This window comes from Sipha flava, unplaced genomic scaffold (assembly GCF_003268045.1).
Source record: "Sipha flava isolate LNK unplaced genomic scaffold, YSA_version1 48_pilon_pilon, whole genome shotgun sequence".
NCBI classification, from domain to species: domain Eukaryota; kingdom Metazoa; phylum Arthropoda; class Insecta; order Hemiptera; family Aphididae; genus Sipha; species Sipha flava.
The window spans coordinates 2,317,713-2,344,799 of record NW_020273306.1 but is presented as its reverse complement, the minus strand read 5'-3'; the positions used below and the strand labels follow the sequence as shown (position 1 = coordinate 2,344,799).

Sequence of the window (27,087 nt, the reverse complement as noted above, 5' to 3'; positions counted from 1 at the left end):
ACTTTAGAAAATAACACAAGATTTTGCGTTACAAGTACCGTAATTTAACCATATTACAATCATTCATATACAATTTTTTATAAACCATTTTTTCCAAATTTCCTTCTAAATACGAAGTGTATAAATTACTTGGGCAAGATAAGTATTTCAAATTTTTGCAATACTTATTTTTTATATTAATTTTCATATAAAGAAAAATTTAGAATTTTATTATTATTAAACATAGTTACCACAATATAAAACCCTTTCAATTTATCTTGAGACTAGGCAAATGTTAAGAATTAAAAAAAACAGTAGGTAGTTCGAAAACTATAAATATTTTTTTGATATAATATAACAATTGTACTATGGTTTTTTTATTTATTTTAATCGTTTCCAAGTATGAAGCTAAATTAAACGGATTATAGGGCTAAAACCCATAAGCGCAAAATATGACCCAAACGAACCCAAAAGCGCAAAAATAAATAACCTATAAGCGCAAAAAAAAATTACTTTTTTAACAACCCATAAGCGCAAATCAATTTTACAAAAAGGAAGTGTATTTTATTAAAATAATATAATTATTAAGCTTTAAGTGATTATGAAATTAATTAAAAAATTTAAATTTAAATGATATATCAGTAGTAGGTATAATATTATAATGAGTACCTTAAATAAATATTAATATTAAATTTGAAATTTAAAGCCAACATTTTTCAAATAGTCAAATCTGCATAACTTTTTTTCAGTATACATGTTCATAGAATTTATATTGGAGTTGACTTTAGAGCTGCGTTTTGTAGTTTTTCGCCCATTTGATTGCATTTTTCAGTAAACTTTGGCCTTTATAACTTCGGTTGTTTAAACGCTTCGAAAAATTATAAATAGATATATATGGGTTATAAAATTGATCTTTCAGTGACGGTGGTATAATTCTGGACCATTTGTAATCCTTGGCTCATTTGAAGGAGGCTCAGCCCAAAGGTGCGGTGGATATCTGCTATCATTTTCAATAAAATTTGCTAAAATATAATCAGAAAATTCTGATACCTTATTATTATCAGGAGCAATTAAAAATAGTTCATAAAACGCATCAGATATTTCAGTGAAAGGTAAAAAAGCTAATCCAAAAAAATACTTTAACCAATTTGAAATTTCTGATTCATTTTTGTCATATTAAATTATAAGTCTCAATTTTCCAATTTTTCTATACCAAGCTTGTGCTAGGTAAAAACGGCGATGTTTAATTTGTGCATATGGAAAAATACACAAAATTATAAGCATTTATGATCATTATAAGCAGATAATTCAAAATCCATAAGTATATTTTGAGATATACTTATATAATAATTATTATATATATATATATATATATATATATATATTAATTATGTATAAGTACATAATATTTTTATTAAATGTAACATTTTGGCACAAATATCAGTTGTTTTGGATGGCGACATATAATACACCACTTGAACGTACATTTATTTATGTAGAATATGAACTGTATATAAAATTACACTAGGTTGTGAAAATTACAATTTTTAATTCTTCATCTACATGACAAAATGTTTCTTCACGATGTATAGTAATTATTAATAATCTTAAAATGAAATTGATAGTGTAATGGGTGCAATATTTCTTTTTGCGCTTTTATCCCACTACTAAGGTACAAAAGCGCAAAATGAATTTACGCTTTTGGGTTTCACCGGATTATAGTATATTAGTACCTATAATTAAATTTGTGTACTTTATAAAATACATTTTTTTCTATAGTCAGTAATTTTAGGTAAGTAGATATTTATGATTTAATTTTTAATTTTTAAAATTAACATTATACATTACTAAGACCATAATTTAATATAATTAATTAATTATGTAATAACCAAATTGTAATATGATCTATGAAATAATTTTAATCAAATATGCTAAATTATGGTTTTGCTCAAATGATGTTGGTGACATCTAAACGAAATATGTCTTTATACTCAAAACGGGTGAAAAGTGGCATGTCAGAATAGTCATAGCCTTATTTTTAATTACTTTAAATAATTCGTGATAAATCGTGTACTTATAATTACCAGATCATCAAACTATGTTATTCGATAATATTTCATGCACTTTTCTGGGTGATAGCTGCGAAGGATCATAAATGTCATATAGAACTGACCACTACCCGGTTATTTTAAATTTAAATAATGGACCCAGTATCGTCTTTTAATTTTGTTTTATTGCTGTTTCTTATTGATTTCATGCTCCTCGTATAATTAAAAAATAACACATATGGCTTCAATTTCGTCTAATATAACTTCCATATTAAAAAAAAAAAAAAATTGGATACGAAACAAAACGAAATTCTTAGTTCAATGAGTTCAAAATTAACGGTAACAGCAGTATTACTAACCTAGTATACAAGAACAAAATATAAAGAGTTTAATAACATTTGGCGCACTTTTTATTTTTAGAAAACTCACATAAATCATCCAGTGTGAAAGCATAGCGCGTTTTCAAACGCGGGTGCGCGCGTTTGAACCGCCTGGTGTGTAATCAGCTGTATAATTTCGTCTTTCTTAGCGGAATAATTATACATCTACGATTGATTACGTTCTCTATAAATATATTATGAGAATACGTAATTTGCGAACTATAAGTGTTAACGGATGTTGTAAGAACGGACCGAATACGAGTAGAAACTTTTTCATTTGCACAATATAAGTGAACGTCTGGAGCGGTGTAAGCGCATCGAGTACGTATATTGTATTGATTTCGGAAAATTGTTTTTCTTCGAACGCATTTTAACTATTTATACACTTCAAAACATCCGCGCGATCCCGTTAAACACTAATGCACGAGTCTTTCGACATCTTAATGATAGTAGGGTGGGTACGAATGATATGAGACATTTCGAACACTTGCAGCTGTAGAAAATTTAATTCTCGTAGATAAAAATAATATCGTACATATTAGTTTGAACAGGAAAATCAATCGTACGCTATTTCACACGGATGTCAGTTGCGTTTATGTGCAGTTACACATTTTCGTGTAACTGATCCTGTAAATTTCATCACTGAACGTTTTATTTTAGAAAAAAATAATCAAAAGTCATACACAGGACTGCGTATATTTTATTATTACTTAAAAAATTCAATTTAAAGTACCTTTCTCGTGAATATAATAAAAAAAAAAAAAAAAATGTAATATAAAAAGTCATTAAAACAAAACCGTCTAAGTCTGATTTTTTAGCCGGGGGTGACAGTGTTGTGACAAAAAGTTCCCACCCGACTCTATGTTTCCGACCAAGGGGGAAGGGTGAGGATAAATTCCGATTTTTAAAACATTTTACAACAAATAAAATAGTGGGTTAATTTTTAATTTTAATTTTTTTTTTTTTTTGATTCCACTGTTCATTTATTTTTTATCTGTAGTACTGCTGTCGCGTTTTTTTATTTTGTTGCTTTGATCATAAGCATTACATATTCACGGGCAAACTTTCCGTTTAAAATGCTATAATTTTTTGAAACGGAATCTTATCAATGATTTGAATCGCGTAACGATAACGTTTTCGCGAGACCGTTCGTTCCGGTCACAATGTTCGACTAAAATGTGTTGCGCGTATCTTTAAATCTATCGCGCGCGTGATGCGGCTCGGTCGACTCGGGCGCGCGGACGCCAAAACGATCGTTCACCGAAAGCAGACTGGAACCGTAAAAAGTTTTGTGAACAATATGTCGTGCGAGAGCCGTTCCGCGTCGCAAGATCGGCAGGACGGGGAAAACTTTTTACTCTTTATATTCGACGGGTGGACCGCTTGGCCGTTGTCTGCCGACGTCTTTCGTTCGCGTTCCACCCGCCGAGTGGATTCCGTTCTGGTGAATTGTTTTCCGGGGGCCGAGACCCAGTTGGCGGCTCCCGAACCGATGACAAATGCCCCGGAGACGTCTCCGATATGTCCCTCATCGTAACAATGGGATTAATTGGGATTAATTAAAGACCGTTACTCCTGTCAAATGTCTGTATTTGAGCCAAAGTCCGGGGCTCGAAAACAAAAATCGTCGGCGAACGGCGTCACGGAGGAATTCGCCGGGAAATTAATATAAAATCCGGTCGGAGAACGAATGTTGTTTCTCGGCTTTCCGGGGCGTACGGCGACTTCTGTCGACGACTATCTGCGAATAACGTTCCGAAAAAAATAAACCGAATACTATTCACGCGCAATAACCGCTCAAGATAATACAACTCGGTCACATGCGCGCATTATTTGTGTATTGTATTTGACTAACATGGTGGCTCAAATCCTATTCGAATGTCGAAGGTTGAAATTTAATATTTTATCCAATATTTTTCCCTACAAGAAACGCTAGTGCACACTTATCGCTGTGCACATATTGCTTTCAGCTAAACGATTGCGGTTTTCATTGCGGATCACTAATTATATCGCTACTGCATTTTTAAACACTCCAGAAACAGTACCGTATTTTACGGGTAAGATTTTGACATTAATTTAAAAAACTTATTCGTATTCTATGTATATTTTTCGGTTTAGTTTTCAAATGTAGCATTTACACAAGACAAACCATCAGGTTAGATTATCAATCATCAATCAGGTTGAATATATAGGAAATAGATAAACATACAGGTCTAAATCATAGATGTAGTAACAATACAGATTGTGAGATTCAATAAGATGGTTGATAAGTAAACATTTATGGTTCTGGAGTGAATGAATAATTTATCATAAAATAGAAGTGCAATAAGATGGATGATATCAACTGTTTTAAATCCAAATCTTAATTTGTTTTTTAAATATATATCATACATTGAGTAAGCTGTAAGTGTGTGTGTGTGTGTGTGTAAGAAGAAGTAAGTGTGTGAGAAAAGGAAAGAGAGTTCATGTATATGTTTGAACAATAAATCATGAGTATTTTTTGTGTTCAAGAAGAATCTTTTCAGGAAATAAAAATATTCTTATGAAATCGACCTACAAAAGACGATTTCGAGATTCTATCTTTCCTGCCAGTGAATATTTTCTTTTTGTTGTTTCTATAAGGATAGAATACGTAAATACATATTTTAATGTAAAGGAAAGAAGTTTTTAGTTCACACATTATTTGTTAATACAATCTCGGATAAAGTGTTATTTTTCGAGTCTTATGTGGCTTCTTTTAACATCAACCTTTCGATATGAATAATAATTTGAACAGGTTATATTTTAAATTTTCAATTAATTATTCAGAAAGCTTTGTACAATATTTTCCTAAAACCCAGAAGAACGGAATTCTAGGAAGTCAATACGGACTATTCGTATAAACTTCAATAATGCGTTTAAATTGTTTATTTTTATTTTGATGTTTTACGTTACATCATAGTCATGATGAGATATAGATCTGTATTTCAGTGAGTGCATACAATACTTTTAAACCTTATCTTTACAAAACATGTAGGTATATTTAATAAATTATAATGATTAAATTATAAAATAACTTTTTGTTTAATATTCTAGTATATCAGGCCCAATGACTGTTTTCTATGAATCTCATATATTTTTCTCAGGCATCTTCTTCGATTACTTATGATTTATACTTTTACGGTCAATTGTAACTGTTATAATATAAAAATAAGTCTTTGCACGAACATTTAGAAATTTAGTTTTATTTTTTCAAGTACCTATCATTATTTTTTTGTACCAAAAATTTTAAAATAAACTACCCCAACGCATAAAGATTATACCTTGTGTCAGTGTTCTGTTTGCATGTGTGTAAGTATGGAAATATTACGCTATTGTGCTATATTTTCTGAAACAATATTTGCACGCACTTTGTCATGACGAATTAAACTGATGATCAATGGCTTTTAATGATTTCCCTTGCAAATATTAATAGCCCAACATTTTCGCAAGTATAAATCACCACAGTGTGAGGACGGAAGTTAAATTAGTAAGAGACGAAAGGCCATCAAGCAACCTAAACTAATTGTTTGAATTCTTGAGCGAAACAGTGCAATCGGCTAATTTAAACTCGTCAACAGAATAATAACTTTGTTTCTACGATTCGAAAGATGCCATTGCCGTCCGTTTAATTGATAATAAATGATAATAATTATTAATAATAATAATTGATAAATAAATAAAAATAATAAAATAAAATGAATACTAAAAAGTTAATACTCGTGAATAAATATACAAATAAATTGTTTATATGTAAAAATAAAAAAAATTCGTAGTTTGGAGTATTAATATATGTGTATTTAATGACCGGTTTCGAATGAAGAACTCATCGGTGGGGCAGTCTTTGTTAATTTGATTTCAAAAATGTGAACTTTATATCTATATTTTAAAATTTTTTTTGTCTTAACTATGTAAAATGTATTACTATTGCAATTAAGTTTATACGGTAGACGCAGTTTATAAGACTCACGGATACAAGGTTTAGCCGCTTAACCGCCTCAATTTCTCCCGGAACGTATCCAAAGACGACGAGAAAAAAAATTCGGTTATAAGACTCATATTTTGAAGAAAAATCATAGAAAATACACTTATGTTGGTTATTATTTATTATTGATTTCTAATTATGCCATAAACAATGAATGTGCACCAGATTATATGCCATTTCAAATTTACGACGGTACAGCAATCGCGTTGTAGTTCGACGGTATAATCGTTGTACATATCACGTTCTAGTGATGGCATGAAATAGCAGTAAAAGCGATTCGTTCCCAGTGATTCCAAAATTAGATCTGAACCGGCACGGACAAGTGTGAATTGTCAGACACCAAATGGATAAGATGATATTTTTCCAGTACCCGGGTGGGCTCCGGCCCGGACCAAAGGGAGTTGGCCCGTATACGGGCACATGACCTGTAATCAGACTGCTGCAGTTTTTTGTTTTTGTTCAAATGATAAGGTTTTGATGAAACGATCGCGAAGGTATAATTTACCTCTCCGTGTAGATAGCGTTAAAATGAAAACTATCGTTATTTTAGGCTCTGCTCGTCACAGCTGCTTAGATGTGATCAACGGTCCGCAGACCGCACCCCGTACTATTTACGTAACTATTTTTCTTATCAGAAATCGACAGAGTCCTTTATTTTTATTTTTTCGTTATTTATGATTAAAAATTAATAATGCCTTATAATGAGCGAATTTTCACAAAAAAAATGAAATTCCATGTATGATTTTTAATTTAATGAATTTAGTTTTAGGCACATACTGAAGAGTTATTTTTACTTTGGTAATTTTTATTTAAACATTTTAAATTAGGTTTTATTTTTATTTTGCTTTAAATTATGTCTATTAAAATATATAGATGATTTCGGAGTTTGAACATTTATTTTTCAACGCTTCAAGGCTTATCAAAGCTCAAGTAGAAATTCTCACGATATATCATTAAAGTTATTAAAAAAAAAAATTAATTTCTTTAAACGTATTAAATTTGAATCGAAAATGATTGTCAAATGAAATTTGATACTAAAGTGATAATATTTCCACAAATAATTTGATAGTATAATTTAAAATTGTGGTGATATAAACACCGAAACGACTGAAACGAAGCGGTTCAGGAAACCGCACCATGATAGTGTGATTTTTTTTTTACCGTATCACGGGTATCATACGGGTCAATAATATCGTACTGCATGTTTGAGTGAACAGTTATTTTATATTGTACGATGAATAACGACAAAATATACAAATAGTTATAAATAATAAATAAATAAAAAAAAATATATATATATGTATACGTATAAATAAATAAATAAAAAAACTTCTATACAAAAATTTGACATAATTGGCTTAACACAAAGTTCATTTGGATATCATTAAACTCAACGTTAATCAATAATGTCACGGAGCGGGGTCAAAAAATGTACAGGAAATATCGACACAAATTATAAATCATATTAAATATATTATCACAGCTGAGAATATATAATTTATCTTATATATTTATATAAAATGAAGTATTTAACATGACTAGATCGCCCGGACAAAAAAGAAAGTCGGAAACCCGTGTGCTTAGAATGTTATGTTAATAATAATAAAGGTTAGTTAATATTGTAATTAATATCTCAGAGCAATCCAAACGTAAGGTGATAAAAAAAATGTCGTGTTTTTTTTTTTATTTTTAATACATTGTTTAAAGATAAAATACATAGATCTTGCACAATGTTATATAATTTAAAAATTCGTATGCAGGTGGGATAAATGCTGAAAGAGAAAAAAAAAATAGAAGAAAAAAATCGAAGCACTGGAAAAGTCAATTTTTTTTTTTTTTTTAGTACCCGTGCGAAAAAGTACACGTTTCTCTATACACTAACTAGATTAATTTTGGCTTACAGCTGAAAAACGGTCGCGAACCGGATACACTTACATATGTACGGATTACACGTATATATACGCAATATGCGTTCAGGTGTACACACGCATATATTTTCGTACAAACATTCAAAACGGCGGTGGTGAGAATCACCGTGACGCCGATACGGACAAAAGGGTTGTTGCGCGTTCAGGACGCAGGTCAAATAAAAGAGCACTGCGCCAACGACAGATGGCAAAGATGACTGCACAAAGTGTGTATAAATACAACGTGTTCCTCTCGTTTCGCTGAACAGTCGCGAGCACGTGGGATTTAGGATGTGACGAGTATCCCTTACAGCAACGATAGCGTCCGTATCGTCCGTTCTGTTGCACGCCAGTAGTGGCGGGTGTACGCGAGAATTTTGACTAGAAATCCAATGGGAAACTTAAAACTAATATACAAATATTCTTAACGTTCTAAAAGTGTACAAAATAATAATAATGATAATAATAATAATAATAATAATAATAATAATAATAATAATAATAATAATAATAATAATTATAATAATAAGTTGATCGACCGAAATATAAAGATGTTATGTAGTAATGGGAACGTAGAAAATACAATTTTTAAGTAAAAGTATCACGTGCGATACGCGTGTATATTTGAAATTTTTTTTTAGTTTTATTGGTTTGAGCGGCTCCTCGTCGACATTGCAAAAACACTGAAACAGAAATGAAAAAAAAAACATTATTAATTATAGCAAATGGTTGTATTCAAATAATACACTTTAAATTAGTCAGTCACAAAAGAGCATTTAAATGTGATTACATAATTCTCATTATTATTAATGTTATATAAACGACTTTTGAAAATAAAAAATAAAAATCGAACAACCATGATTTCCAAATACTTTTACCGACACAGCCCGGGCCACGCGGAAACGGTGAACCGTGAACTTTTCGTTGAATAATTTATTTCAATTTGTATAACTAGGTTTTAATGATAATGGAAAAACGAACATTATTATTAACGTTTTGTTATCGATGGAATTCCATGGGGTGCATGGACAAGAATGTATACCATGATATGGACGAGGGTGACAAGGGTAACAATAATATACGCGCTTTCTTATTGATGCCGTTAATAAATCGGTTCCATCTTAAAAAAAAAAAAGTTAAAAAAATTAAAAATCGAAAACCCAAGCTGACGATTATTACGTTATGCTACGTGCCATAAATAATTACAACAGTTTCAATGGCTACGGTCTCGAATATTTGGCTAAAAACTCTTGGTGTTACACGGTATCGCGTTCTACAGCTCAAAACAGAACGTAACCGTTTCGGACCATGGCGCAGACACGGACGACAGAAATCGATAGACATCATGACAGAGTACTCTCTCATGGTTTATCCATCGAAACCATTGAATATTGTTATTTATCACTTATTAACTACTGCAATAATGTACAATTAACCGAGTCGGCGTAGACAGGTCATCGAAATCGCATTGCAAAATATATATGCCGTCGTTTCGGGAGGGCCGTAACGTAATGAATAATAATATAATACGCGAACTTGATGTACTATTTTGCTTGCTGAGATGTTGCTGATAACAGTAGTAATGCATTGCGTAATACATATAACGTTGCTTGCAATAGAAACTTCCCGAAACGGGATAGAGTACGGGACAGGGTATCCAGAACAAGTTTCCTGCTTACGTCTAGAAGGATAACAGCGACGTAATTCGTGACGAGACCGACTTTAATTTCCGTCTAGTTAGACCCGTGTTGTTTCCGTGCATTGAGGGTTTGTCTCGCGCAGGTTTCACTGCATATCATTATATTACAATGTACCGCTTGAGCAATATTATTATATAATATTACGTGGGCAATATAAACGGGTAGTGGCCAGCAAGTTTAAGAGGTTAGGTTCAAGTCTCGGCCTTAAACACGTATAAGGTAACGTATTTCATAAATGTTTATGTATATATAAATATATGGACTAAACGGATAGATATTGTTATATACTTAAATCATATTTTAACACAGATACAGGGCGTTTACGCTTAACAAGGTTTATTTCATTTTCAACCGAGCTTTGTCCGCTATCTCCAACCCTTCCCCGTATAACGATCCGTCAATCCATAACTCCACTGGTTCGCGTGTGTATGTAAGTGTACGATAATAACTTAAAGTGCATTTGTTCGTCGGTGCAATAATAATAATAATAATAATAATATCTACTACTGCTTGTGGACGGTCCTATACAGACTACACCATCGAGTAAATAGTAGTATAGTTGTATATAGTAGATTTTAAACGATTTCACTATATTGTTGCGACGTGGTACATCGCGTGTACCGTTGTCACACACGAGATTTACAACGGTGTCGGTTGGCGGGAGCGGTGAAACCAATTGAACAAACGCGCGCGCATTGCGATTATTCATTTCGGAATTGCCCTCGCTCGTCTAATGAATCGTTGCCGCGAAACAACATTATTTACTTAATGGCGTATATGTACGATTTTGCGTTGCAACGAACCGAACCGAATTCGTATTATTTTCGTTTTTTTTTTTCTCCACGAAAACGCGTTTAGAATAATTTCGAATGGTTTCGGAGGTGCAGAAAAAAAAAAATAAATAAAAAAAAAAACCAATCGAGCTATCGTACCGACGCGCCAGTACACGTAATACAATAATAATAATAACATAATATGCATGTGCAAAAAAAATGTTATCGCGAGTAATACGGATATGAATATATTTTTTCTTTTTTTCATTTTTCATTATTTTTTAGCGGGATTGCGACTTAAAAATAATACATCAGGACCGTGGCACGTTATGGTAATTTATTTATCGTACACCGCGGTGGTAAGCAGGAGGTGGTCGCGGTGTCGATTCGTATCATACATTATTCTCTACAATTTCCTTTTCACTCGATGATTTTCGCACATAGTTCACGGGAATCGCCACGATCGAGGTTCCGCGTATCGACAAAAATCCGGATCGGGATGGAGTGGAAGAGTGTAAGATAAGAATGACAGCAAAACGGCAATACTACGTTATATTATACACTTGAACCTCTGTTTGATGAACTGAAAAACATTTGTTCAATAGTGATTTCGGTAAAATCTAATGCAATTTTCACCACTTAAAAATACTCGTTTTCGCTCTACGAATAATACGCAAATAATATGAGTCTAATATAAGAACAAAATTGAACGGTTTAATACAATAATACAATATTTTAAAATGAGTACGATATGATGTGCGCCCGAATCGTGATTCAATAGTTTTTTTTTATTTATTTTTTATTATATTATACTGTATAATATAATTAAAAAAATAATAATAATAATTATAATTTAAACATAAATAATATTTACTGCAGAATAATAATAATATTATTAAATCAATTCGTTATATAGCCGATGTATTCGCCAAACAGATTGCTTCTATGTTTTGTAAAAAAATGATCACGTAAAGAGTTTTGTTAAACAGGAGTTTGTTAAATAGAGATTTGATTGTATTATTTAGTCGACACAGGTACGTTTATAATTGCACGGGTATAATGCCATAATAATAATAATAATAATACATAATACAAACGATAGCACTGTTGCATAACGCGATCACAACATTACAATAATTATTACGGAAACGGTTCGAACTGGGCGCGTTGATATTTCAGATTTTTTTTACGCGATTTACCGTCGTATTATATGATTCAAGCTCAAATCTTCTGACCGAATCGAATTTCCCAATTTTTTCATCGCCGTTTGCAATCCCGTGTTGTACAATGGTCCGAGAACAAGAACCACAACCCATGTATCGTAATATAATGGTATAACAAAAAATATTAAACGCGAGTACATACTGCACACCGTGATCACAGCGAATTCGTAGTTTCAACGTTTACTTCTCTCGAAACCGAATTATGTTCAATCGGTTGAACGCGTGTTTGCATCACGTTGTTGTTATTTCTTTTCTTTTTTTTTCCTGCGGCGTTTTCGAATCATTACATTGCTCGGACGAGTGCACATTCAGAGATGCAACGAGCGACGATCAAAAAATTAGTTTTACCAACGGAATCGGTGCATCTGTTGGATTGCAATAAAATCTAAACGATCAAGGAAACGACCCCATGTTTCCCATTTGATGACGCATCTGACAACGAATGAACGTATACACTCAGTGACGGATCTAGGGGACAACAAGTGGGTATGATCGCTCCGGGCGCTGTTGATATAAGGACGCTCTTAAGTTTATGAAAATTAAAAAAAGTTCAGGAACGTACAACGTATTTTCGTGGGCGCTAAATTCAGCCCCCCGAGTGTCACATTTTCTAAATCCGGCACTGCGTACATCGAGCAGATTGCGTCGATCGCACAGCAATAACGGTTGTAACAGCGCATCTATGCGCCGTAACTACGAGTGTGTTGCTTAAGCACCTCCAACTCAATTTAAAGCGTGTTCCATAACCATTGCAAATTAAAAATATTTACAGTTAATGACATTGTTCTGTTGAACACGTTTGCTAATATCGATAGGAAATTACGTTCGACGCTTAAAATTCTAATATCATAAAATACTATAATACAAAAATAAAACGTGTCAAATTTTTTTTCTTATAACGGTATTGCGAATATAATAATTGTATAAAATTGGTTGTATGTAATGTTTGGGGTGGGAGTTGTGGGTTCGTAATGTAGCACTTCGAAGATTTGAACTCTGCGCCACGGATCTAAGCAATAATAATAATAATACGTTCGACAGCCAAATTTACGAGGTGGACGTTTCAAAAACGCTCGACAGCAACGTTATGTCGATGCCACGAAAACGTTGCTCTGCACTTGCGAACAAAACGCATAAATTATAATAATTTGTACGCGTGCGGTTTTCGTACACTTTGTCGCGAGGATGGGTTGCGATTTCCGGCAGCTGAATGCGAACGAGATCCGTGACGCTGCGAGACGGCCACGTAGTAATGATCACAATAAAATGTTGAATACGATTATCATGACATGCGGACATGCGTGCATTATCATTATTATATCACGGTTATTTCGTGTCGACGAATTTTTGTTTCAAACGTAGTGTTATTATTGTTAATCATAATCGTTGGCGACCGCTAGACCGACGAACAGCCGGCGGCCCCGAGAGACCAGTTAACGCGAATCGACGTGTTTTGTTTAGTTTTTATATTTTTATCGATCTCAGAAAACCATTCCGACAGCAACGAACGCGTTACTGTAGTTTCAAATTGCAGTTTGTTTACGCACTTGACGCGTTGGCTGTGTACAATCATAACAGCGTATAATAATCTGTGGTCATTCAATGTTACATTTAAACGACGTTAGACGATCGTTGTCGTTGTGTAGCTGTTGGGTTGGAATAGGTTAACGATTAAGACCATGTGAAAATCGTGCTAAAGATTATTCGCTGCAAATTAATATTTATTTTCTACTAAACTGTCTTACAAAATAATCCTGATTACATTTCATTTTATTCCAATGTAATACCGAGAAAATCAAAGCAAAAACATTTCACAAATAGTTATCATAATTGTACATTCATATAATTATTCATTATTCATTATTCATATAATGTACTCGTACAGCGTTAAAATATAAAAAAAAAAAATCCCTCGTTTAATAATCACAAGCGCGTTTTAATAATATACCAAAAGAGTGTTTTGTTATACGCGACTGTAGGCTTCTGACGCACCGAAACGCGTTGCGTACACTACGGATAGTTTTCGAAATCAAAACGTGCTCCTAGAATTTATACGCCATTAGATCAAAAACTTCAATTTTTATTGGTAACAATTCGATAAATATAATTTCGCTCTTCCACAGTTTTACTTGATCATTACATTTCCGACTCCATGATATTGTACACGATGTGTGTATCAAACGTCGGAAAAGTATTTTCAATTTTTCCGGCAGCGTTTTTCTCCTATCCCGGCAATAAGGGAAACGCTGTTGGTGGACTATCCATACAAATATAGTGATTCGCGCGCAAGTAAAGGAGTGTATGATTGCTTTCCGGGATTGTCTTTAAACAAAACCGTAGGAGATGGTGTGATGATACGCACGGTTTCTATTATAATAATGGTTGTTTCTTTTTACCGTCATCGAAAGAAAAATTAAATGAATATGACAAGGACGTATTGTTGTCGAGAATTCCTCAGTCCGCAGTGAATACGCGCATATGAGACGGTTTTATACCGGACGAAACTGCTACACCGTCTAACCATATACTTCTGTGGGAAAACGATCAGTTAATTGTAATGAACTCTCGAAGCCCATGGTGACAAGTCTACAGACAAATTTTCACTCCATATGTTTGTCTGATCATATTATTTGTGTTTTGTTTTAGCATCGGAAAACAGTTTTAAATCAAACTGGAAAATCAACGAAATACGTTCATTTGTTTTCGTACGAAAAATAAACGCGTTATATCGCTGTATTATAAATATATTATACAACTTGCAATCTATTATAATATATAGACACAAATCGGCTATTATTGATACGCGTTTGAGTACTTCGGGAAAAAGCCATGCACATTTTTGATTAATTAAAATGCAGTATTTTTTTTATTAACGTCTTCCCGGTGGGGACTTAAATCAATTAAAACAGGCTCTAGTGGCGACGATGACCGCACACCACGTCACGATAATAATATTATTGTTTGCACGTATCACTGAGCACCCTTTATAAGAGTGGGCAAAACGAGTCACTCATACCCTCCACTTGAAAAACAAACGAAATTCAAATCATACTATATATTTATCGATAACCGATTTTAAACTAGCAATTATTTATCAGTATTCATATCATAAATATACTGTATTGCCGTATTGGATTTTATATACTAGTTAATCACTGGCACTCGCACCTTACGCTTCTGCAACTATTTCAATCAACTGTGTAACGATTGTAACACTTCTTTTATCATAATTGATCCATTGGTCGCAACCCACAAAGTACAATACGTTATGTACTTAATAAAGCATCCTTAGAAATATGTCGATAAAGCGTACCATTCCCCCCCCCCCATAAAAAGACGTAAATATCGCGGTCCTGCCAACAGTGTCCGTGAAGCATACCGAGTGCACACGAACTCAGATACTACGATGGTGTGGTTTATTTTCCGGTGGAGGAAGATGAAAACATACCAAAATACCGTTAAGCGTAAAATGTTATCGTTTATCGATGAAGTGTCTGTATACACGCATCGATCGCAATGCGTTTTTTCCGTAATAATTGAATCGGTATCGAGCGTGCGTTATTCAGCGGTAAATAAGAACGACCCACACTTTGTAATTTATTTTAGTTTGGCTGTGGCGGGGGAGGAGAGGCTGCAGCGATCGAAATCGTGGTGTACGCGGTAATGTACCAGACGTACCACACGGTGTTACCGGGTAATAATCAAGGGCGTATTTTAGAGAAGCAAAGAGAGCGATCACCCCCCCCCCCCCCTGAATCCGTATTTAAGGAATCGAACTTATGTGAGATACACATTTCAAATTTTTTTAATGTGGATCATTTTATAAAGATACTTGGTGTCCATACTTAGTGAAAAATCAAATAAAACATTAACGTAACTTTCAAAACATAGACAAGTGTCAAAAAAGAACTACACAGAAGTCGATTTTAAGTGGATGCGGTATTAGTTTAAAAAAAAAAATAAATCACATAAATTAAGGATTCACCTGATTTAAATATTACCAACAATTATACTTGCCAATTTTGAGCCCAAATTAAAGAAAAATATATCAGACGCCCTTCTACCATTTTAGTAGGAGAAAGTCTAAATACACCCCTGCTAATAACGGACGTTTGATAATTGATAGTTGACGCGACGGAAACAACAGCGGACGTAAATAATAGGAACGACGAAGGAAACGCGATTACGTTTCGCACGTCTTTCCTGCGTATCAGGAGTGTTATTGCGTGCGGCCGTCGACCGTTGGGTCCCCGCGGGTCTTCGGCGGTGGCCACGCGATAACATCGCATCGCGCGCGTAAAACGATGTGCGCTATCGGCCGGGCGCATCGGCTCGCCCCAAACGCCCGTGAAAACGGACAGGTGCGGCCCGCGGCTTTTCTCTCGCATCGTAATAATAACAATCCGCCGAGAACACCGTTGATTCGATACGGGTTCTGGTTATTCTATATTTTTTTCGTTCCATTTTAATTTTTTAATTTTTCAACGGACTCCGCCGGATTACGATCGCACGGCACCACGGTTTACCATTCCGACGCAGCCTAAACCTTTTAGTAGCTATTCGAAACAACCGCCGGACGGACCGTCGGAATCGAAAATATCTCTCTCGTTCGTCACTGAAACAATATTAAAACCATTGAACAACTTTGCGAAAAAAAAATAATATTCTCTTTCGGTACGATGATGGTTAACACGTCGGCTGAATTCCGGCGTGGAATTTGGAAATCGGAACACCACATCGGCATACGGGCCTGTCAGCTCGCACGGCAGTATCCTTAATACGATGTGATGTTTCGCATCGACGCACTGCGTATCGCGTCGTGCTATACCGTTCCGCCAAAAACCATTGGGAGAAAAAAATTTCCTTCCGGCCCGGCGAGTACGCACAATTTTTTATTGCAAGTCCCTTGAAAATCGTACGCGGACCAACTTGAACCGTTATCATCGTCCGGTGGCTGTATTATTTTCAGCGCGGTCCGTGGTGGCGACGGTCATAGGGTAATAATGATATTACAATATATATATAGTACCAAAGTGCACGCGCACGTATATTACACCAATAATGATAGTAATAATAACGGCGAGATTAACGGAACAATGCGCGTTTTGTCCGGTTTCCAGTAGATTTAATACACCACCGTCGTCGTCGTTGTGCGCGCGCGCCCCCACGAGGTGAACGCGGTTACAATATACAAAAGCCGTGCACACGGGTCCGGGCACTATTGTTGGCGCGCGAAAATCGGTGGCGTCGACCGGTGACGGCTGCGGCCTCGGCATGTCCTTTTTATTAATATAATAATAATAATGATGATAATATAACATCCCTTTGAGATAGGCGCGATACGTATGTACGTATGTATATCGAAAAAAGCCAATATTATCACGTTGACAAACAACTTTGTTTCCGTACCGCGCCCCGCACAACGCTGCTCGTGCCGTCATCGTATTCAGGAACAGAATTAGCAGAACAATAATTACTAATGTGATATGCAATAAACGCGCCTTTTCGTTCTATAACATAACCAGAACGTCGTTTCGCTACCCCGTGCGCGAGTGTAATCTAATATAATCGAACGCAACTCGCGCGCATACAATATTTATACACGTGTCTGTATTACATACGTACATCCGAAGCGGTGTTAATTCTCTTTGCACAGCTAATAAAATCCGTTTGATCGGTGAAGTGTGTACACGCGAGAGAATATTTAAAAATTCCGTAACGAGAATAAATTATAATATTACAAAATGTAATATTCACGCTAAAGAGGATACTTTCGCATAAGTACGCGCTATTCGTCCAATCAAGATATGTAAACGGGGACAACGCTTTTCGTTTTTAGATTCGAATATTTCAGATCACCCAATTAACTTTCGCAATTATAATTGATAAAGATTTTTTTTAAATCAATGGTGCATTGTATTTTGACATGATAATATTGTCATTTTCGGATTCAATATACCTCCATGTCATACAATATTTCTATATTCAGCTGATAAAGACGCTGTATAAATGAAAAAAAACTCTCGAACAGTACATGTTATGTTTTTGAAAGGTGAATTTCTTATACTGATGTTTGAGACGGAATTGCGATTTATTGCGAGTAGGTTTATATTCATTTTTGGGTTTCTAAAATACGCAACAGTATACCATCATCGGACCCATTAAATCACTAAATTTGTCTAAAACTGCTTTTCGTTTTGTGGGTCAAAAGTATGTGCTATTCATTATTCAATTCGAGTATTATGAAGTGTTATAAGGAAAATGTTTATATTATAAGGGAATAAATCGATTCACGATATGTTCAAATTGAATTTAAAATGATTTCAAACGATTTTAATTTAATTTTTCAACTCACTGTTTACGTCAGAACCCGCCTCTACGAATCAATAGGAGTACATGTAGTGGCGTGGATCTATAGGTGTGTTTGTTCCCCCTTCCACATCCATTGTTGGTGACAATTAATGACCATCATATTAAGTTTTTAATGATAATATACGTATTACGTATAATATATGTGTACCCATACTTTTCGTTTAATAAAGAGGTATCGATTTTTCAGTGATAGGTATACGGTGCGAGCACTAGAAACGAGAACAGCTGAACGTTAGATTTTATTTTTTTATTTTTTTTTTTTCGATTATACGAACCCCTGACATACATCCGTACATGCTAATATCGCGTTTCGTACACAAAACATCGCAACCCAGATACGTTACAACACGCACGTGCGTTTGCATAACTAATAATAATTAACAATGTAAATATTCGCGAAAACATTAGTCAGTACACTTTTGGAGAAAAAAAAACCACCGTTAAAAACTTATCGAAATTTTACTGTGACGAAAACGCTATTCGGATGCGTGTACACTGTGCCGTTGGCCATGTCCACTGGGACGATAAGTCGATTTCATGAACGTTAACGGAATTATACGCGAATGGAATATACGAGCGTTCCAGGGCAGCAGCAGAGTGTGTAGCTAAATCGATACCGATTGGTTTTCTTTCCCCGCTTTTAAAGTCTCTGTTGGGACAGTGCGTACATTTATATTTTTTTCGTTCTTACCCCGCGAAATACGGAAAAAAAAATAAATAGCTAAACTTTGTCGACATTCATACACTACTATGTACGATCGTGCACCCCCTCTCGTGCGCAACCAATGTGCCGCCCACCACCATATAAAATAATAAAATAAAATGTATACTGGAAATTGTACGAGTTCGGCCGACCGTTAGAAAAAATAAATAAAATTAAATAAAAATGGTATTTCGTGTATCCGTCAGACGTCAATATTTCTCGATATCGATTACACGGTGGTGGCACGGGTGGTTTCGCTCGCGTGGAAAAAAAAATAATAAATAAAAAAAAACCAGTACCGATAACAGACTTGACGAGACACGACGTATTCGTGTAAACAATATGAAACAATAATAATAATGATAATAAAAATCTTACAAGAGATCTTCTCGGCATCGCGGATCACATCGCAATTTGTCGACTTACGTTGATACTTAAATAGATAGGTACTATTGCTATTATCTACACATCATATGCGTTTTGTTTATTCTTTTTTTCATATGATCGTAGGCGCGACTTTGGTTTCATTGTTAAATTGGACCGAATCGTAAACACGGTTAGGATGTTCATAATTAATATCACGTCAACTGCCTCACTGTAGTGTATTGTTTATACCACGTACTCGTAATTAAAAATTTGATTTATAGGCCTTAAAATAATATACTAAACACACATAACATAGTATCTTTTTTTTTTTTTGTTTATTATTATTCCTGAAAAAAATATTGAGTTTTGATATTATGCGTTTTATGAACTTAATAATATGTTATTTAATTTTATCGTTTTGAATTGAAACGAGTTTTTTCTAAAAAAAAAAAATAATAATAATAAAAAAAAAAATTAATAAATAAATTACCAAAATACACTATTTCAATACTACAGTATAATAAAAAACCTTATCTTATTATGACGTATGCAAATTTGAATACAAAAAAGAGAGAAATAGTGGGGTGAAGATAGATATACATTTTGTAAGAATGAAAATGAATGAAACGTAAACATTTATTTTAAATATTAAAAACTTTTGTTGAAACTCTGCAAATTGGTTTCGTAATTCTATTAAAAATGTGTGTATATTTTATTTACGGCTCAATCAAAATTTGCATAGGATTAATAATTGAACTTTTTCTATTCAAGGAGAAAATATAAATCTTATTTGGCGTTTGATAAAAATGTAATGAATTTATAATACTACTTAAATGTAATAATATTCGAGAACTGTACGCAGATAATTCAATAATTAAATATACGAGTCCAGGACAAAATCAAAAAACATTAGTTTGTCGAAAATGTTATTTGTACCCTTTCGGTCTTTGAACAATGTACTATTTATAGACAAGGTAACTTAAAAAAAAAAAAACAATATACTTATCATAATCCTACAAATTGCAACTTTTACAAATGTTTTCAGTGCGAGAGGAATGTTCTTCGGCGCCATGTTGCACTATAGAATTAAAGTGACTTAGAGATTATTTTCAAAACTAATGTTATGTGTTTACTGAAACTATATACCGTGTAACGCTCACAAGTCTGCACCGTCCCCTCGTGCAGTTTGTAATATCAGAGGGTTAATTATCGAATGGGCTAAGGTGTCGAGATTGAATTTCTCAGTGTATACATAAACACTCACACATACATTTATACACACACACACTCACCGGGTGGGGTGAATATGAATTCACAACAGGGCAGATGGGAAACAGCATTGCTGCCGAGCAGATGTTACGTATTAGGGCGAAAAGACGCCAAAAACTGAGGGTACATTTTAATTTTGGAGGTAAAAAACATACAATAATAACGGTGGTATTATATAATATTAAATAGTATGTATATATATACTCTTTTAAACACAGTTTATAAAGTAAAAAAATTAAACGGCAGAAGTTTGTGCAAGGACGTACACACTTCGAACACGAGCTAATGAAATCTTTGTATGAAAAAAAAAAAAGAACGGTACCAACAATGTGTAAGGACGCATGTAGTTCACAAAATTTAATGAAGTAGAAAAAATAAATGATCAGAAATAATGGGATTTCGTGGCGTTTTGTATTTTACAGTTTTTATTCTAAATGCAGGTCACCCGAGGCGAAAACAAACTCGTTATACTGGCGAGCCAGACATTGTTTTGTTTTCGAAACTCATAGTTATTATTAAGCTTTACAACTGGTTTACAAGTTTCAAATTAAAAAGTAATTTGTATTTCTACATTTCGGACGGATTGTAAGAATGCGTGTATTTTTTACGGGCTGAAAATCGACATAAATGTTTTCTTGACGTCTTTTGACGACAAGAATAAAAAAAATAACAACAACAAACGACAATGTCAAGAGGCCCCAAACGGCTGAAATTAACATCCATTCACACGTAAAAGTATATTTAAAATGTAATGAAAAAAAAAAAAAAATCATAAAAGGCTCTTTTTTTCCGCGCAGAGGTAGATAAACGCTTCGCCGGAGGGTGTCAAATGGTAAAGAACCTTTTATAGTGGTAAATGCAAATTAACAAAAATTATATACATATATATTTATAAATGTGATTTTTTTTTTAAAAAGAGCTTCATAAAAGCATTGTCGGACGATAAAAGTTACTAATTTAATTCGTGGCTGTGCGTAATACATTGTGTTTACGTCCATTTAAATGTCAATATATTATTATAATGATATTGTATAACGAGTGACTAGAGGAGCCGTCCGGCATATTTACGCCGATGGTGATGAGTTTATTATTAATAACTTTAACGAGTGTATTGTATTACGGTTATATTACTTTTCTTCGTGTAGTGGATTAATTATCCACATTATTGTGGAAACGACAAGTCCGAAATAATACGAGCCGGAGTAATCTTGACGTACGTGGACCATAGTAGTAAAATTTAGTATACAGTGTGCGACAGAAGAGAGAAATCTCGACTTGTTTTAAATATATTTGACCGTCACGCCTCGAGTATTTTTATGTATGTTATTAAATTGTCTTTGATACGCCATTCATAAAATCATTTTTTTTTTTTATTCTATACAAGTATAACATATACAATATGTATAATATACACGGAGAATTATTAATACTCGGTTTAACATATCGGAGTGCGAAGGGAAAGAAAAAATGATTCAGCTCGCATTTGGAAAATCATTATACTCCACGATGATTATCTTTTCTGTCAACCGGCTGTTATACACGTCTAATATACGATTGGACCTCTGGCAAAGAACGATACACGTAATGAGATTCGGTTACACGAAACATGTTTACCGCGGTACCGTGTGTTAAAGATCGTTTCTGAGATGATAATCCTGCGTATTTGTTATTAGGTTATTTTTTTTTTCAAAAGATCTACACACACAATATCCACTGCACCACGTATAGTAATAATATTATAATTTACATTATACGTACATTTTTCTTTTTTTTCTTCCAAAGAAGAACGTAATTTCATATATAACAAGCGATCCGTAGTAATTATGTCGTGTTTTGATCCGTTACGGGCGCATAACATTACATCGGTATAATATTATATTCTAATCCCGAAAACGAGGCAGATTTTCAACAGATCTGCCACCAATTTACCGTACGTTAAGCGAAAGGAAATTAACGTTACCTGGCTACTGCGGATTACGCCCAAAGGTGCTGCGAAGAATCCACGTAGGCCGGTGATAGGTAATACTTGCTGGACTGCACCGAAGCGGCGTCAGCCGCGGTCCTGGGCGGTTGGGTGGCGAACGAGTAGGACGTCCTTAGTGGCGTGGCGTATATGTTGACGCCGTTCCGGGACCGGGATATCAAGCTCTGGCACTTGATCACGTCCGGCATAGCGAACTTGAGCTTCTCCCAGAACATGCGGTCGCCCCAGTTGACGTGCACTGCGTTCTTCATGTACGATCTGAGCTCCGGGTCGACGTCCTTAGGCTGTATCTCACCGAGGGTGACGACGATCAGGCGCCCGTGCTTGTCCTTGAGGCCCTCATGCAGTGCGGACTTGAACTCGAACCGGCACCACTCGGATTCTACGAAGTTCTTGGATACGACCAGAATGGTGCGCTTGGACGACTCGATGGCCTCAACGATGGTGTCGGCCACGAACGAGCTGACGTTGAAGTCACGGTAGTGCAGACCCACCCGGTACCTGGGGTCGCCCTGCTCGAGCCCGGGCGCCAACATCTGAGCGACGAACCCGTCATCCTTGATGCTGTACGCGACATACGCGTCGAACATGCGGTCGTCCTCGTACGGCACGGTCTTGTGGCAAATACGGAACCCGCACTTGTGGTACACCCAGGCGCGGCACTCGTGCCGGTATACGACGGCCAGGTACAGAACGAGTACCAGGGCCAGGACGACGCACACGGCGGTCAGAGCGGTGGGCAGCACGTGCCGGACGATGCGGTTCTCGACGATCGAACCGAAAAACGAACGGCACTCGGTCGCGTTCTGGTCGCGGATGCTCAGGTCACGCGCGGCGCCGTCGTCAGCATGGCACGCGACCGCCGCGGAGTCGGTGACGCGCGGCCCTTGGCCGGCGTCGGCGACGTCCACGGCCGTCATCATGAACCGACGGAACGACTGGACGAACTCGCACTCGCACGACCACGGGTTGTCGGCCAGCCGGAGATCGGCGAGCCGCGCGTTGGCCGACAGTATCCACACGTCGTAGTCGCGCAGCCGATTGTGGTCGAGCCGCAGCACGCGCAACCCGCGCAGCTGCTCGAACGTCATGTTGTTCAGGTACCCGATACGGTTGTGCTGCAGGTACAGCTCGCGCAGGTTCTCCACCGTGTTGAACTCGGACCCGTCAAACCGCTCGATTGCGTTGTGCTCCAGGTGGAGCACGGCCAGCCGCTTCAGCCCGGTGAACGTGTCGTTGCGCACGGACCGTATGCCCGAGTGGTTGGCGAACAGTATGCGCAGGTTTTTGCGGCCGAGCAGCGCGTGGCTGGACAGGTGCGAGAACAGGTTGCCGTCCAGGTACACCTCGGTCGCGTCCATCGGGATCTTGGCCGGCAGCTGCGTGTAGTTGGACGAGTAACAGTCCACGATGTTGGACGACCACGGCTGGTCGTGGTAGCACGTGCAGTTCACCGGGCATGTCATCTCACAGTCACACGCGTCGAACTCGCAGCACTGGCACACCGCGAAGCAATGCGTCTTGTATGTGCACACGAACTGCGCGGGCTCGATGTCGGCCAGCGGCACGTACCGATTCTCGCGGTTGTACAGCAGCTTGCAGTAGATCGAACCCATGTCCATGACGCGCGGGTACTGGCGCAGGGCCTCCAGCAAGTGCACGCGTTGCAACCACTCCATCTTGCAGTCGCACTGGAACGGGTTGCCACCGATGTAGAACTCGGGCAGCGGCCGGTCCGGCGGCACGGGTGCCAGCCGCAAGGCGTTCACGTCCAGCTGCCCGATCTGGTTCGCATACATGTCCACCCGCGTTACGTTCACCTTGGCCAGGAACGTGCTGGTCTCCACCGTCATGATCTGGTTGTCGTTCATCAGCAGGATTTCCACCGCGTCTGGCACCGAAGACGGTCCGATGTACGTCAAGTAATTGTACCGCACGTCCAGCGTGCGGATGCGTACTGTCGCGCCGTTCCTGTTCGACAGCTCTGTCAAGTAGTTCTTGTGCACATCCAGCCACTCGAGCTGCTCCGGCAACATGCCGTAGTCAAAGTCGTTGAGCACGTTGTCCGACGCGTTCAGCCACAACAGGCTTGTCACGTTCCGGAACAGCCGTTCCATCGACGACAGCCGGTTCCCGTCCAGCCGGATCGCTTGTATGGTGGTCATGTTGTGGAACGCGTCCGGAGCCACGTAGTCGATTTGGTTGTGCGCCACGTTTAATATCTGTAACGACACAAGGTTGTCGAACAAATGTGACGTGAGGTTACGCAGCCGGTTGCCAATCAGCCTCAGCCCGTACAGGTTGGTCATGCCGTAGAACGAGTCCGGGTCGATGGAGTCGATCCGGTTCTCGCCCAGGTCCACGGTCTTCAGCAGTCTCATCTCTCGGAGCGCGGCCGGCACCGACCTGAACACGTTGCCGCTCAGGTTCAGGTCCTGCAGCGTGGTGCAATTCTTGAAGCAGTCCTCGTGAACGTCCGCTAGCTTGTTGCCATCCAACGAGAGCAACGTGAGCGCGTACAGCCCGTTGAGCGCCAGCGGGCCGATTTCGACGATCCGGTTGTTGGACAGCACCAATGTGTCGAGATTCCGGAGCGGTATGAAAGCGTCGTTCGGCACCGAGTCGATCAGATTGCCGCCCAGGTTAAGTATTTGCAGCGTATACAGGTCGTGGAACATGGTCGGGTCCAGTTTGGTTATCCTGTTGTTGGACAGGTTCAACGTGACCAACCGGATAAGTCCGGTAAACGTGGATGCATCGATCCAGTCGCTGGTCAGCTGATTGAAAGACAGGTCCAACGTAGTCAGCTGGTAAAGGTTGACGAAGAGCGCGGGCGTGAGCGCGCCAATCGAGTTGTTCTGCAGGTAGATCTGCTTGATGGTGTCGGCCACATCCTTGAACATGTCCACAGGCAGCGACACGATGCGGTTGCAGGACATGTCGAGCACCTCGAGGCTGGCGAGGCCGGCGAGCGGCCGATCGTTGACCACGGCGATCTCGTTGCCGGCCATCCGGAGCTCGGCGAGCCGCCGCAACGAGCCGAAACCGTTGGTCGGCAAATGGCCGATGCGGTTCCACGATACGTCCACGGTTCGCACGTCCAGCGGACACGGACCCGAGGCGGTAGCCGAGCGCCGCTGGTACGGATCCGTGTCGTACACGTGGTCGTCGTCGTGGCCGGCGATCAGCGGCTGCGGTGGCGGCGGCGGTGGCGGCGCCCGTTCCCTGAAGCCCAGGTCGGCCACGTCTTGCACGCGATTCCGGCTAAGGTTCAGGTGCACTAGGTTGGGCAGCTGGCAGAACGTGTTGACGGGCACCGCGGCCAGGTTATTGGTGCTCAGGTCGAGCCGCTCCAGGCGACCGGTGTGCGCGAAGCTGCCGGCCGCGATCTCCAGGGTGGTGTCCGCGTGATCCGGCCAATCGGACAAACCGGTGCGCAAGGTCAGGTTGCGGAGGTCGTGGAGCCCGGTGAGCGTGTACGCGGGCCACACGGTCAGCTTGCACGAGTCGAGCTCTAGCTCGCGAAGCCGGGCCAGGTGCGCGAAGCTCTGGTTCTGCATGGAGCTGTGCGCGGTCACGGTGGGATCGCACGAAATGAGCAGCGACACGGTGTGCTCGGACGGAATGGCCGAGAAGTTGGTGGTGTCCATCTCGCTGTTGATGGTGCGCAACGTGCACGCCAACATCACCTCGTCGCCGTCGCCGCGCACCGTCCACACGCAGTCGTCCGGTGCGTCGTAGCTGAACGGCGGCGGTGGCCCGGCCGCGGCCGACGAACCGTTACCGTGGATCTGCTGGCCGCACACGGAATGCCATACCGGGATCAGTATGAGTATCGCGAAAAACACACACATGGTCGCGCGGGCGGTCACTGACGGGCGGCGCGCATGTGGCGCGAGGCACGCGAGCAACCGCGGCGGCGACGAAACGGTGTATTGGGTGTCCGACGACCGGTTAAAGGGGACGACACGGTGGTGATGCGGTTTAAAAAAAAACGTCAGACGCGCGAGATCGGTGGCCAACGATAAACGGACAACGGGACCGGTGCGCGCGTCGTGTCAGAGCACGGGCGATATTCTGACGGTTAGGGCGGCGGCGATCAACGGTCTCGGCGACGACGAATGCGGTGGTGGTGGCGGCGGCGGCGGCTGCGTCGGTGACGGCGACGTCAGCGCCTTGTACATGCTGGCACGGCGGACGAGTGCTCGTTGCGGTGCGCGAACGCGGACTGACCGTGCCGGGGCGGTACACGCTCGTTTACGACTGCTGCCCGGCGGTAACCGCACGCGCACGCGCTCCGTTCCAGCTACAGCAGCGCGCGTACCGACTGATCGCGTTGTTCGTTCTCCGCGGACACCGACCGCCGCCGCGTGGCCTGCC

General features: G+C 38.6%; 1 protein-coding gene across 2 annotated transcripts in view; it reads right to left on the bottom strand.

Annotated features, from left to right (window-relative positions):
• Positions 1 to 7,863: 7,863 nt before the first annotated feature.
• LOC112690103 (toll-like receptor 6) overlaps positions 7,864 to 27,087 on the bottom strand; it is a 24,550-nt gene continuing 5,326 nt past the window's right edge. Inside the window, exons 2-3 of one of the 2 annotated variants that reach the window (XM_025564026.1) lie at positions 22,684 to 26,492; positions 7,864 to 9,000 (exon numbers count right to left, since the gene is read on the bottom strand). In XM_025564026.1, the coding sequence (XP_025419811.1) occupies positions 22,698 to 26,492 (3,795 nt within the window). In that variant the 3' untranslated portion in view covers positions 7,864 to 9,000; positions 22,684 to 22,697. Of the gene's footprint in view, positions 9,001 to 22,683; positions 26,499 to 27,087 lie in introns of both variants that reach the window. The other variant, XM_025564025.1, reaches the window with a different exon arrangement.